General features: G+C 39.7%; 1 protein-coding gene across 1 annotated transcript in view; it reads right to left on the bottom strand.

The window, feature by feature from the left end:
- The window catches only part of Dsg2 (desmoglein 2), a 49,775-nt gene that overhangs the window by 13,276 nt on the left and 23,355 nt on the right, over positions 1–13,144 (bottom strand). Inside the window, exons 4-8 of the mRNA XM_021150453.2 lie at positions 12,681–12,842; positions 12,404–12,548; positions 11,207–11,373; positions 9,088–9,225; positions 8,812–8,997 (exon numbers count right to left, since the gene is read on the bottom strand). Of these exons, the coding sequence (XP_021006112.1) occupies positions 8,812–8,997; positions 9,088–9,225; positions 11,207–11,373; positions 12,404–12,548; positions 12,681–12,842 (798 nt within the window). The remainder of the gene's footprint in view (positions 1–8,811; positions 8,998–9,087; positions 9,226–11,206; positions 11,374–12,403; positions 12,549–12,680; positions 12,843–13,144) is intronic.

The raw sequence follows: 13,144 nt of genomic DNA, 5'->3' as shown, positions 1-13,144 counted from the left end.
ACACACACACTCAGATAGATGTGCACACACACACGCAGACACACAGACACAAAGATAGATGTGCATACACACACAGATAGATGTGCACACACACACAGATAGATGTGCACACACAGAGATTCACACACAGAGACATATAGATAGATATATATATACACACACACACACACAGGCATACAGATAGATGTGCACATACACACATAGACACACAGACACACAGATAGATGTGCACACATACAGACACAAATACACATGCAGACACATAAGACATAGACACACAGAAAGACAAGACAGACACACACAAGACATAAACACACAGGCAGACAGACAGACACACATATAAGACATAGACACACAGACATATGGACAAAAAGATAGACACACATAAGATATAGCCGCATGTACAGACACAATACATAGACACACAGACAGACAGACACACACGGGATATAGACACACAGGCAGACAGACAGACACACACACATAAGACATAGACACACATACAGACAGGCACACACATAAGATATAGGCATACAGACACACAGACAGATACACACACACATAAGACATAAACATTACAGACAGACACACAAGATATAGACAGACATACAGACAGACATACACATACAACACATAGACACACAAGACATACAGACATACAGACACACATAAGACATAGACACACGTACATACATTCTTATTTTTCATTCTTTGGTCAACTTCAACCCTATCTCACAACTCCTTCCAGACGCATGCCCACTTCCTCTCTTACTCAACTATGCTCTTTCTCTCAACCCATAAAGCCCAGTTTTTGCTGTCCAGTTATTCTTGGCCATGAGGCCATTTCAGCTGGTTCATTTCATTTCACTATACCAGGCATCACACCATTAAAGAAAACCAATTTCCTCTTTTCCAGCAGCCATCAAATGCCGACAGCTCCTCAATGAGGGATGGGACTTTGTACTGCCCTTCCCCTCCATGTTGGGAATTTGCTTGGCTTCAGCATGTACAGGACTTGCATCTGCTGTTACAGCCTCTGCAAGTTCACATGTGCAAAGGGACACTTTCCTTGAGTCATTGACTGCCTCTGGCCCTTACAATTATTACTATTTGGGGGATAAAAAACATCAAGGTTTTCCTTGTCCCGGGACTCACTCTGCATACTGCACTGGCCTTAAACACTTCATTATCTTTCTTCCTCTCCTCCTTACATGCTACCTTAAGTGGCCTGAGCCACCATGTCCAACAACAAGCAAGTACTTTCAGTTTATTTTGGTAAAGGTCACGGTTATTTTCAGAAACATATTTTTAAAAAGTAAAAGTGATTTTTTTTCAAAGGAGAAATTAATAGGCATTTAGTGAAAATTAATATTCAGTAACATATTCCATGAGTTTGTTTTTGATAAATGGGGATATGGAGTACACGGTGTCTGGACTGGAGAGTTTATGTCAACTTGACACAAGCTAAAGACATCTGAGAGGAGGGAGCCTCAATTAAGAAAATGCCTCCATAAGATTGGGCTATAGAAAACCTGAAGAGCCTTTCTTAATTAGTGATTGATAAGTCCTGGGTTCTATAAGAAAGCAGACTAAGCAAGCCATGGGGAGCTGCCATGGGGAGGGTGGGGGAGAGAGAGGGAAAGAGAAAAAGTATGCCTAAGAAGAGGAGGAGCAGAGGAGGAGGAGGAGGAGGAGGAGGAGGAGGAGGAGGAGGAGGAGAGCCATTTGCAAGAGGCCAAAATGTCTGAATCTTATAGGGAGGGGCCTCTGGTGGAAGGGGAGTCCAGTCACAGGGCTGGAAAGTTCAAGGTTGAGGACAGGTTAAGTCAGGTAGGGCCCAGGAATGCTGGGAGAACGTGGAGGTGAGATCTGCTTTGCTATGTAAAATAGGCACCTCAGCCCCTTTCTGTCTGAACCAAAACACCAGTCCCCAAGGTCTACTCCTTTATTTGGAAACTTCCATTTCTTCCTCCTGAAACTGACTACTGGAGTCTAGCTATCAAAATATTGAAGTCCAGCAATCAACACCCTCCCCCCCCACGCCCCCTTTGGCACACTTAACTAACATGTCCAAAGAAAATTAAACACCTACTATGAGGGTTAAAATTACAATCCTAACACAGGATTTCCTCTTTTACCTTTATAAAGTGACATTTGTCTATAGGTCATGTTTGTCTCTTCTCTGTCCAGAGGCAGTCCTTTGTCTCCTGTGGCAAATATCCCCGCCCTATCTCCCTTGTTCCCTCCTCTTCTTCCTAGTTCTGTTTCCTGTCCTTGTCTCTTATCCCCTGCGCTTTATCCCTCTGGAGCAAATAAAACTTTGTGCTGAGAACTTGAACTTGGGGTGTCTTGAGTCGACTCCAAGGTTCCCTACAATATCTAAGACATCACATTTGCAATTTTCTCAATCTGTTGCTTTTCTATAATTTTCTTAAAACATTTTGGTCGTTGAGACAGAATCTCATGTAGCCCAGGATAGCTTCACACTTGACTATGTAGCCAAGGACCACCTTCAACTCTTGATTCTCCTTCCTGTGTCTTACCACTGAATCTGGTTACTATGGTGACCACTGACCACATGATCTGGGCCACGAATGCCAGGCAAAGTCTGCCTACCGAACATCATCTCTGCCATCTCCAGCCAACTGTAGTCTTTTTCATCTACACTTCTCTTAGTGCAAATAACTGCATCCCTTTTTTGTAGATGATTCGACTATTTGTCATTTATCAACTGTTTCTTTCCATGTGTATGTGAATTCTGTCTTCCCACCCGGGGTTGTGTGTATATAATTCATCTGCTCCTGCTGAAACAAGGGTGCCCATGGGCTTGTGTATACACTGGATTTTGCCATTAGTGGGACCCACAACTGATGGTTTGAAATTGTGTTTATTTCTCTGTAACAAGTTTGTTTGGTCTCTGGTGGCATTACTAATTTCTTCAAATCATAAAAATCTGTCTTCCCTTTAAACATGGGTTGATGTTTTTAAATGCATATCATAGTTTATTATTAAGGGGAGAACTGAAACCTCAAGTGAACTTTTTTCCCTATTTACACATTTATTTCACATCATACTTTTAGATTTACCTAGTATATATATACATTATATATACCTTATATTTCTATAACATATTCATATGAGTAAACATACACATAAGTTGAGAGACACAAGTCTGCAGTTAATTTTTATTTGCAGCGTAATGAAATAGTATTTAAAAGCTGTTGCTTTTCATTTTAAAACTAGAGAAGTCTAATAGTCAATCACAATATATTAATGTTACTTCTTATTTTGTTACATAGACAAAGCCATTTTAGAATTTTTGTTTAAAAAGTTCTGTGCAGGTTATTTTTTTGTTTCTTTCTTTCTAAGACAGAGTTTCTAGACCTTAACAACCTAGGTGGAGTCATCTGTCTTGGCTGCATGTGCAAGTTCCTACAGGAACTTAGAAGAATAGACTGCCCACTGATCTTGCTCTGCAACATAAACCAGCTGAAAAAAAAAAAAAGAAAAGGATGGGTCTGTGGGCTCTCCCTATATGAATACAGTGCTGAATATTAAACTTGGAGCCTTGACCAGAACCTTGTCTTGGCTTCATCTTCACATGTCCTCCCCACCCCCATCTCTTTCATTGCCAACACCCCTTTCAGGTAAAACCAGTTCATCCACAGTCACTGGATGAACAGGTGGAGCCCAAACGAGAGGCCTGAAAATGAAGAGACCCACGGAGAAACACTGTCTTGGGTGGAGCTCCACAAAAACCAGAAGAAAAGTAACAGCACCATGCATGGTAAGTAATGAATAGTATTAATGCTAGCGCTAGTTATAAATTTTATTTTTTGGAGACTGTTGTTGCAGGAGGTGCATTAAGGGGATACAACTAGGCTGAAGAGGTCTTGACCCAATGCTGACTTCACCTAGGGGTGACAGCGCAATGGGACAGGGGAATTCTATATAGGTATTTGTCTGTAGCCAAGAGCTACATCAGGTGAGGAGTAGGGCTTAAAAAACAGATGTTAGAAAAAGTCTTAGCTCAAGTAGATTTATGCTGTCCATGGTTCCCAGAAGTAGGAATGGTAAAAGCTATTTCCTAGCTCTCCTAGGGACAGGAGGAAATCGGGAGATGTCCTGCTTCCTCTCTGGCTCCTATTGGTCTGGTTCTGGGTCTCTTAGGTAGGATATGTAGGTCCCTTTGGGATATCAAGTTCTCTTTGCGCTCTGTCTATTGTCTGTCCTTGGTGCACCAAGCTGTACATGTCTGTCAATTTATGTCTGTTTTTGTTTCTTTGTTTGAATGATTGTTGTTCTATGTTTTATGTTCAAAAGAAAAATGGTTAAAACTTTATCTGTTGGCTGTCTGCCCATTGATTTAGTTTAACTTCTTTAAAAGGCAGTCTCAATTTGCACAGCAGAAACTGATAAGTTAACCTGTGGAAAATCTGTGACTGTATTTATTGGGTTCAGCAATGATAAGCTGCTCCCTTCTTGAAATGATAGCTAGAAAAAGTAAGAATTTTGTCCAGTCTAAATATATAAGATGTGTGTAGCTACTTCATTTTTGTTTCTGACTGGTTTTTAAAAGTATAAATATGTTCTGCATATCTTGGGTATAGAGTATCGGCTTATAAGTTATTGTGTATGATTAAAAATTTGTAACATTGGTAATAGAAAGTCAGCTTAAAACTGGTAACTCAGCGTTGGAGTCATTCAGACAACATGTGGCATGAGCCAACCCAGGAAAAGAGGTCTCTAAAGATACTTCTAAATTGGGATAACAATTTATGTAATTCTTATCCTAGAAACTAGACTTATAAAGGATAGGATTTAAAACAATGTCTTTTAATGAGGTATTAAAAGCTGCATTGTCATACACTCATATATAAGAACTGGCAGCCAAACTTTGTTATGTGAAAGTAATGCTTTTGGTACTGATTTTAAAGAGAATGGATTGTTTAAAACTGGATTTTGTTTTCCAAAATTATGGGTATGCTCTAACATACCCATAATTTTGGAAAACAAAACAAAACAAAACAAAAAACTTAAAAATTAAACTGCCGGTGTTCCATTGGCTGCAATTTGCAGTTCGATTGCAGGTTCAGGATTTTTAACTTACACATATTTGTAATTAAGAAAAAAATTAGCAGGTGGAGATTGTTGAAGGCTTTGCAAAGAATTGATGAGGCTATGGAACTTGTGGAGGCATTGCAGCCTGGCTTGCCTACTCCAGCTGCCATTCCAGGAAATGCATATAGAATTGTTATGGATTTGGAGGAATGTTTTTATACTGTTCCTTTGCATCCTGGTGACTGGGAGGTTTGCATTTAGTGAGTTTGATTGTAATTTTGAATAACCCATAATGTGATATCATTAAAAGGTTTTGTTTCAAAGAATGGCTAATGGCCCTACATTATGTCAAAACTTTGTTTCTGCTTCAATACAAGAGGTTAGACCTTTGAATCCTTCAGTGTATATTATTCATTATATGGATATTTTATTAGCTGATTCCTCTGAAGGAGTTTTATGACAAGCCTTTGCTCTTCTTATACAACAAGCTTTAAAATTTTGAGGTGATTGTTGCTCCAGAAAAGATTCAAAGGCAATATCTTTTTCAATATTTGGGGCCTCAGTAATATCCTAAACAAATTGTGGCACAGAAGATTCAAGTAAGAAAAGATAATTTACTTATTTCAAATTATTTTCAAAAGTTGTTAGGCACTATTAATTGGCTAAGACCTCATCTTAAGCTTACCATAGGAGAACTTAAACCCCTGTTTGATATTCTCAAGGGGGATGCAAAGCTTAATTCCCCCGGACAATTAACCAATGAGGGACAAATAGCTTTGCAGAAAGTAAGGTAGCTATTAGTCAACAGATACATTATATAGACTATGATCAATTGTTGGCTATTTCACAGCAGTCCTTTAGCAAAAGGGACCATTAATGTGGATTCATCTTTCTTCATCTCCAAGTAAAGTTTGAGCACCAACCATATTTTGAAGCTGTTGCTGTCTTAATACAGAATTGTGGCATAGAATCATGAAAGTATTTTGGAAAGAATGTCTTAAGAACCTGATGAAACATTTATTCCTTATTTCAAACAGCAAATAACCAAGTTTGGTTATTGCAGAATACTGATATTTGGCCTGTTACATGGCAAACTTTTTAGGCAAACTTGATAATCATTATTCAAAAGACAAGTTGGATAATGAATTTGCCTCTATGCATGCTGTTGTATTTCCTGTAAATTTATGCATCCATCACATAAAAAATGCATTTACTGTATTTACAGATGGCTCATCTAATGGGAAATCAGTATATGTAATTGGATCACATGTTCATTCTCTTGAGTTTCCCCCTGCTTCAGCACAAATAATTGAATTATGTATTGTAGCCACTGTTTTTGAAATGCTGAAAAAAACAAGTTTTTAATTTGTATATTGGTAGCCAATATATAGCTCATGGTTTACAATTGCTTGAAATTGTTCCTTTTTTAGATACTGCTAATTCTTAATTTTTACAGTTATTTATACAAATACAGCTTAATTTGAGAAACATGTACTGTTCCTTACTTTATAGGACATTTAAGAACTCATACTGGATTGCCTGGACCCCTGGGCAATGCCACAGCAGATTTGTATACCAGGCAGACTATAGGCCTTACAGGAATACTTAGCTGAACAATCTCATTCTTTACATCATCAAAATAGTAACAGTTTGAGACAACAATTTGGTATTCCTAGAAAATATGCACATCAAGTTGTAAAGACTTGTTCTCAGCGTCCTCAGTTTCTTCATGTACCACATAATAGTGTTAATCTTCGAGGACTTGTACTTAACCAATTATGGCAAATGGATGTTACCCATATTTTCTTATTATCCTAAAGGACAAGATATTGTGGAACAGGCCCATGGAACTTATCTTCATAAAACAATATCTTCATAAAAAACAAAAAAGGGGGAATTATATCTGAATATACCACAAAATCATTTAAATCATGCCTTTTATTTTAAAAATTTAAAATTTGGAGGCCAAGGAAATCTGAGTGTGGGAGGAGCAGCTACTAGTGCTTCTGCCCTGGTTTTGCAAGGAAAAAATTATGAGCGCATTAGAATGGCAATAGATACAGATATAGAAAAGATAGAAACCTCTATTTCCCATTTACAAGAATCTCTAATCTCCTTGTCTAAGGTAGTCCTTCAAAACAGGAGAGGACTTGATCTTTTATTCCTTCAACAAGGAGGACTATGTACAGCCCTCCATGAAGAATGTTACTTTTACATCGATCATTCAGGAATAGTAAAGGATTCTATGGCTAAAGTTCGAGAAGGACTAGCCAAAAGGAAAAAAGAAAAAGGACAGAATCAGGGATGGTTTGAATTCTGGTTTTCCACTTCCCCATGGCTTACAACTTTAATTTCTACACTGCTTTGATCATTAATTATAATCTGTTGCTTTTAATTACTGGACGTTGTATCTTAAACAGATTGGTTGCCTTCACAGAGGATCCTTTTCAGGAAGCTCAGCTATTCACCATGACAGTTATCAATTGCTATGAAGAAATGCATTGAGTGCATATTCATATGTCCTTCATGGCTTTGGTCTGAATGGGAAAGAGTGTGCTATAGAAAGCCTGTAGTCAGAGACAGGTAAGAATGTTCTTGACCTCCTATCGACCTAAGGCAAAGTCATATAGCAATGCTATGTTTGTTCTCGATGATGGGTAAGAAGGAGCAATATAGACACTGACCTAAGACAGGAACAATCACCTGGTCACTCTTTACCCTAGATGTGATTATGGAAAACAAGTAAATCTTGTGCCCCTGTCCAGCTACTGGTACTGCTCATCTTTAAAAAACAAAAAAGGGAGAATTGTGCTCTTTTTCTCAGCCTTGAGCAGGCTGAACAGACCTGGAGCATTTGCCACGTTGAACCTTAATGACCTAGGTGGAGTCATCTGCCTTTGTTGCATGTGCAACTTCTACAGGAACTTAAAAGTATAGACTGCCTGCTGATCTTGCTTTGCAACATAAACTAGCTGAAACAAAGGATGTGTCTGTGGGCTTTCCCTATATAAACACAGTGCTGAATATTAAACTTGGAGCCTTGACCAGAACCTTGTCTTGGCTTCATCCTTCTCTAGCCCCACCTCCTGTCTCTTTCATTTCCAGTCCCCCTTTCAGGTAAACCCAGTTCATCCATGGCCATTGATTGGCTAGAGGTCTCACTTTATAACCCAGGCTTACAATGTAGCCTAGGTTGTCCTTGGACTTTCAACAGTCCTCCTTTCAAGTGCTGGGATTATATGTACAAGTCACTATATCCAGCCAAGTTTTAACTTATTTGGCACTGGTGGTTGAACCCAGGGCCTTACACATGCTAGGCAAGCCATCTACCACTGAGCTATACCCTGAATTTCATATGTTCAGCACTTTTGCCTTCATTGATAATCAGGAGGCACAGGAGAGCAGGTTACTTCCTTTCAAACTGCAGCCCTTACAATACTTGCAAGTAAAATCACAATAGATTTTTCTCTGAAAAGCAAGTAGCTGAGCCCTGGCCCATCAAGCTCACACTGCCTGGAAGTGTGCTATGCAAGGTTGTGTGCCTGGGATCTGAGTTCCTGATCTGACTCTGAACTATAGTGTGACTACTTCTTTTTATATGACTTGTGCTATGAAGGCTGTTCCTCACTCTGAGCAATGCTGGTACCAACTGATGTCCCTGTAAAGCACCTGTGAGAGTATGGGACTCAAAGCATGTTAGTCTTTCCTATAACCACAGTCCCACCCTGATGGTGGACATTCACAACTTACCTTGACAAGGGTCACAATCCCTTCATTAGTCTGTGTGTCAGTTTCAATATGGAAATAGCCCCCTTCATTTCCTGATGCAAATGTAAAGTTTGCTAGCCAGTTATCAGAGCCCACTTCATCTGCATCGGTCACTTTGATCCGCATGACTTCTACATTGACCTGGTTTTCTTCCACTGTCCCCTCATACTGCAGAACACAAACACAGCTTTTATTAATGCAATAATGTATTTTTAGTTGTGATTCAGGAAATAGTAAGCCTACTAAAAACTTAGTTACCATTTCATTTTCTACCACAGGTATATTGTCATTGACATCCAATATACGGATCTGAACTTGAGCTTGCTGGACTGGTTTGTCTGTTATCTGCCCGTTACCATCTCTTGCTTCCACCGTAAAGGAATAGCTGCTGTGTTCCTGAAGAACAAGAAAAAATGAAGAAGACCCATCTGAGATAGACATTAATAGCTCCCGAAGATGATGTTCTGGTTTTAGTTCACCTTATCTTTAGGAAATGGACTGCAGGCTTGTTCATTCATAAGTAACTGCTGTGGTCATTGAATACTGGTGTGGAGATGCTATGTATATTTATATGCAGTCAGAGCTTTTTACAGAGGGGCAGAAAAAGCACAGGGAGATCTTGATAACCCCCAACTATGTGTCACCAGGGATAGTCTTAGGAGATGAGTTCTTCAAACAAAGGTGGACTGTTCATGCTGCAGTTTGCTCTGCCCTGGAGGTACATGGTTGCTTCTGTTTTGCTCTTATCCTTTCATCCAAGTTAAACGGTAAGTCAGGAATATTTGGCTGGGGGAACCAGACTAGAAACATGTCTGACAGAAGCCCTGAGATGTCAAAAATGCCACTCAAAGCACTTAAAAATTCTCAAACCAAAACTTGTGTACCCTTTTCTGGAGGAGGAAGTAGGAGGGACAGAGGTTCCTGGTCGTCCTTAGCTATATGAGAAAACATAACCACAGCAGAGCACGAAGAAAGACAGTAGAAAAAGGAACCCTTTTCGTATATGTGGCCTCCTGGCTCAGTGTGTCTGGGGTTTAAGGGGCTCAGCAGACACATCAGTGAGGGAGGGTCCTGTGTGGGACAGACCCACTCAGTGGATGGAGGGGAGCTGTGTCTCTGAAGCTCTTGGCTGGATACTCGCTTAATCCTTTCGAGACTCAGTTACCTTAAGTGTAAGATGGGAATAAGAGCTGGATTTGCCTCACAGGGTTTCAATGTGGATTATCTTGTTTACAAGATACTCCAGGTAAGTACCCGATAAGTGTCAGCCATGAATATCAGCTCAATGGCCACACTCCAGAGGCAGCAACTTGCTCATGCCACAGAAGTTAGGAGTCATTGGCCATACTCTTAAATGTCACAAAGACCTCAACAGGAATGTTGGCTGAGGTCCTTCCCATGTGAGTAGCTGGTTCTGAAACACGACACAACACACCTGCCTAAGATTTACATCTGATAACACTGCAGTATACTCAGGATCCCCTACGCTTTACCTTTTTATGCTATAAAAATTCTTGTGCATGTGGCTCTTAAAGATTGTCTATTTCCCCTTTGATTAAAACATTAGAATTAGGGGTTGAAGAGATTGCTCAATGGTTAGGAATACCGGAAGCTTTCTCAGAGGACCCAGGTTTGGTTTCCAGCATCCAAAGAACAGCTAACTGCTGTCTTGTAACTGCTGTACCAGGGGATCTGACACCCTCTCCTGACTTCTGCAGGCACCAGGTATATATGTGGTGTTAGACACATATGCAAGCAAAACACCAATATGCATAAAGCTAAAAAAATTTTGAAAATCAAAATAAAATGTTTGAGAGAATAATCTTTCTAGGAAACTACTTAAATTCTCAATATTCCTTTTTTTTTTTAAGATTTAAAATAAGACTTTTCTCTATGAACTTTTTAATTCTCCTTTTTGTTTTTGAGGCTAAGTCTCACTATGTAGCCTTGGCTGGCCTGGAACTCCTAGTTTGGCAGCCAGGCTGGCTTCAAACTCATGGAGATCCAACAGTCTCTGTAGATCCAATAGCCTCTGCCTGCAGAGTGCTAGGATTAACAGCCTGTGCTATCATGCTGTGCGCCCTGTCTGAGTCATATGGCAAAATTGTAGTCTTCATACCAAGTTTTCCCAATCTGATGCTAATCCCATCTCAGTATGAACACAGCATACCTCAATTTGGACTGCTCATATTCCAAGAGCTGGATAGCATATGTTGCTAGTAACTGCCATATTGGCAGCACATCCCTACACAATAATTCCTAGAGTTATTCCATGAGTGAGGAATACAGAGCAAATTAAAATTAGAACATAAAAATCGAGGGAGTGGAGAAACTAGAGAGGGTTAAGAAAAGAGGGTGACAGGTGACCTTAACTTACCTCTCTGTCCAAAGTAAAACTGGTCGTATAGATCTCCCCTGTGTCTTTATTTAGGTAGAACACATGACTATTTGCAGGCTCCTGAGGGACAATTCTGTAGGAGACTTTAGCATTCAGAGTCTCCGGGTCATCTGCATCTGTGGCTGTGATTTTCATCACAAGTGTATCTGCCATTAGGAAAGAAGGTATCTGAGGTAAGTACTCTTACGAACGGGTTCCTGTTTTATTTATTATTCTTTCAGCTGTATCCTGAAAGGATCTTCTAGTCTTATCATAATTTCACTATACCACTATCAAAAAAGAGATGTCAGGGGGTAAAGGCACTTGTTGCTGAGTCTGCTGAACTGAGAGTAATCCTTGGGATTACACGATGGGACAAGAGAACTGGACTGCACAGGTTGTTCTCTGGCTTCCATGCATGGAAATAATAGGAAAAAAAATTATAAATAAATGGAAAATTGCTATATTAGGGCCACACATTTTATCTAATAGCCAAGACTGAGAACCATTCATGCCCTGAATGCTTATTTAGATGCAAACATATTAGAAGTACAACTATTCTTTTTATTATGACCAAAGAGAAATCTCTCTTTTGGGTCTTAGAGAGAGTACTGCATTGAACAATGTTGTCAGCATACAGTAAAAATAATATAAACCAGAGGACAATGATACGTCACAGTATCCCAAAACCAGGAGGCTGCTTGTTTTTGCTTATAAAGTTTTACTGGAACACAGCCATGCTCATTTTGCATAGTGTCTACACCGAATTTCCCCTTATAGAGCAGGCTTGAATAGTTGCTATGGAGACCATAACACAACAGTGTGTCAGTCTACCATCTTCTCTGAAAAATCATGATTCTTAAGGTCTTATAAATTTACAGTAATAAAAGCCTGGAGTAATGGGTTTATTATCATTATACTTCTGGTGAGTAATATCCAACTTTTATTAAAAGATAGAATTTTGTGTTGGTTTGGAGAGAAGGCTTAGTGGTTAAGAGCACTGGATGCTCTTGCAGAGGACTCAGGATTGGTTTCTAGAATCCACAGATCAGGTGGTGGCTTACAAGTGCCTGTAACTAGTTTCAGAGGATCCGATGTCCTCTTCTGGCTCCCACTTGCACCTGGATGCAAGTGGTGCACACATGGACAAGCACATATACGCCAACACTGAGAACTAAAGAAGAAATACATTCTTACGTGCTGCACTCAATTCCTCAATGGACCCAACAAAGACCTCCTGTGTGAACACTGGCTCGTTGTCATTGATGTCCAGAACTTTGATGCGTAGTTCCAAGGGCTTTTCCAAGTTGTTTCCTCTGGAGTCCAATGCATAGCCTGTCAGCTGAATTTCGACATGAACATTAACAGATTTGCTATATAAACCAATTGCTACATAATTATTTTATAACCATAAACCAAATCATAATTTCACCAGAGAAGAACTACAGATAAAGGTACAACTGTTCCTTCTTACCAGAAAAAATGGTGTTTCTTCCCGGTCAAGAATGCTGGTGATGTTCAGTTCTCCCGTGTTTCTATCAAAGACAAATATGCCGAAAGGTGGTTCTGTAATTCCCTTCCCAGTGTACTTGTAGATGATTTTCAGCCCTTTTTCTTCTGCAAGGTCAGAGTGTATCTAACATGAAAAGAACAGAAAAATGCCTCAAGTTAAAACCTTTATAATTTATATGAAAACATTTAATGACAGTGTCCTTTTGAAGAAGCTGTTGTATGGATAGGAGGCAGGTGGCCTGGCGTCATGGAACCAAGTTCTAATCTTGTCTCAGCACACACAAGGGTTTATACTGGCTGGCTGCTCAGCCTCCCTGGTCCTCAGTTTTCTCTTCTCTTCTCTTCTCTTCTCTTCTCTTCTCTTCTCTTCTCTTCTCTTCTCTTCTCTTCTCTTCTCTTCTCTTCTCTTCTCTTCTCTTCTCTTCT

This window comes from Mus caroli, chromosome 18, assembly GCF_900094665.2.
Source record: "Mus caroli chromosome 18, CAROLI_EIJ_v1.1, whole genome shotgun sequence".
Classification (NCBI taxonomy): Eukaryota; Metazoa; Chordata; class Mammalia; order Rodentia; family Muridae; genus Mus; species Mus caroli.
This window is presented reverse-complemented; position numbering and strand designations above follow the sequence as displayed.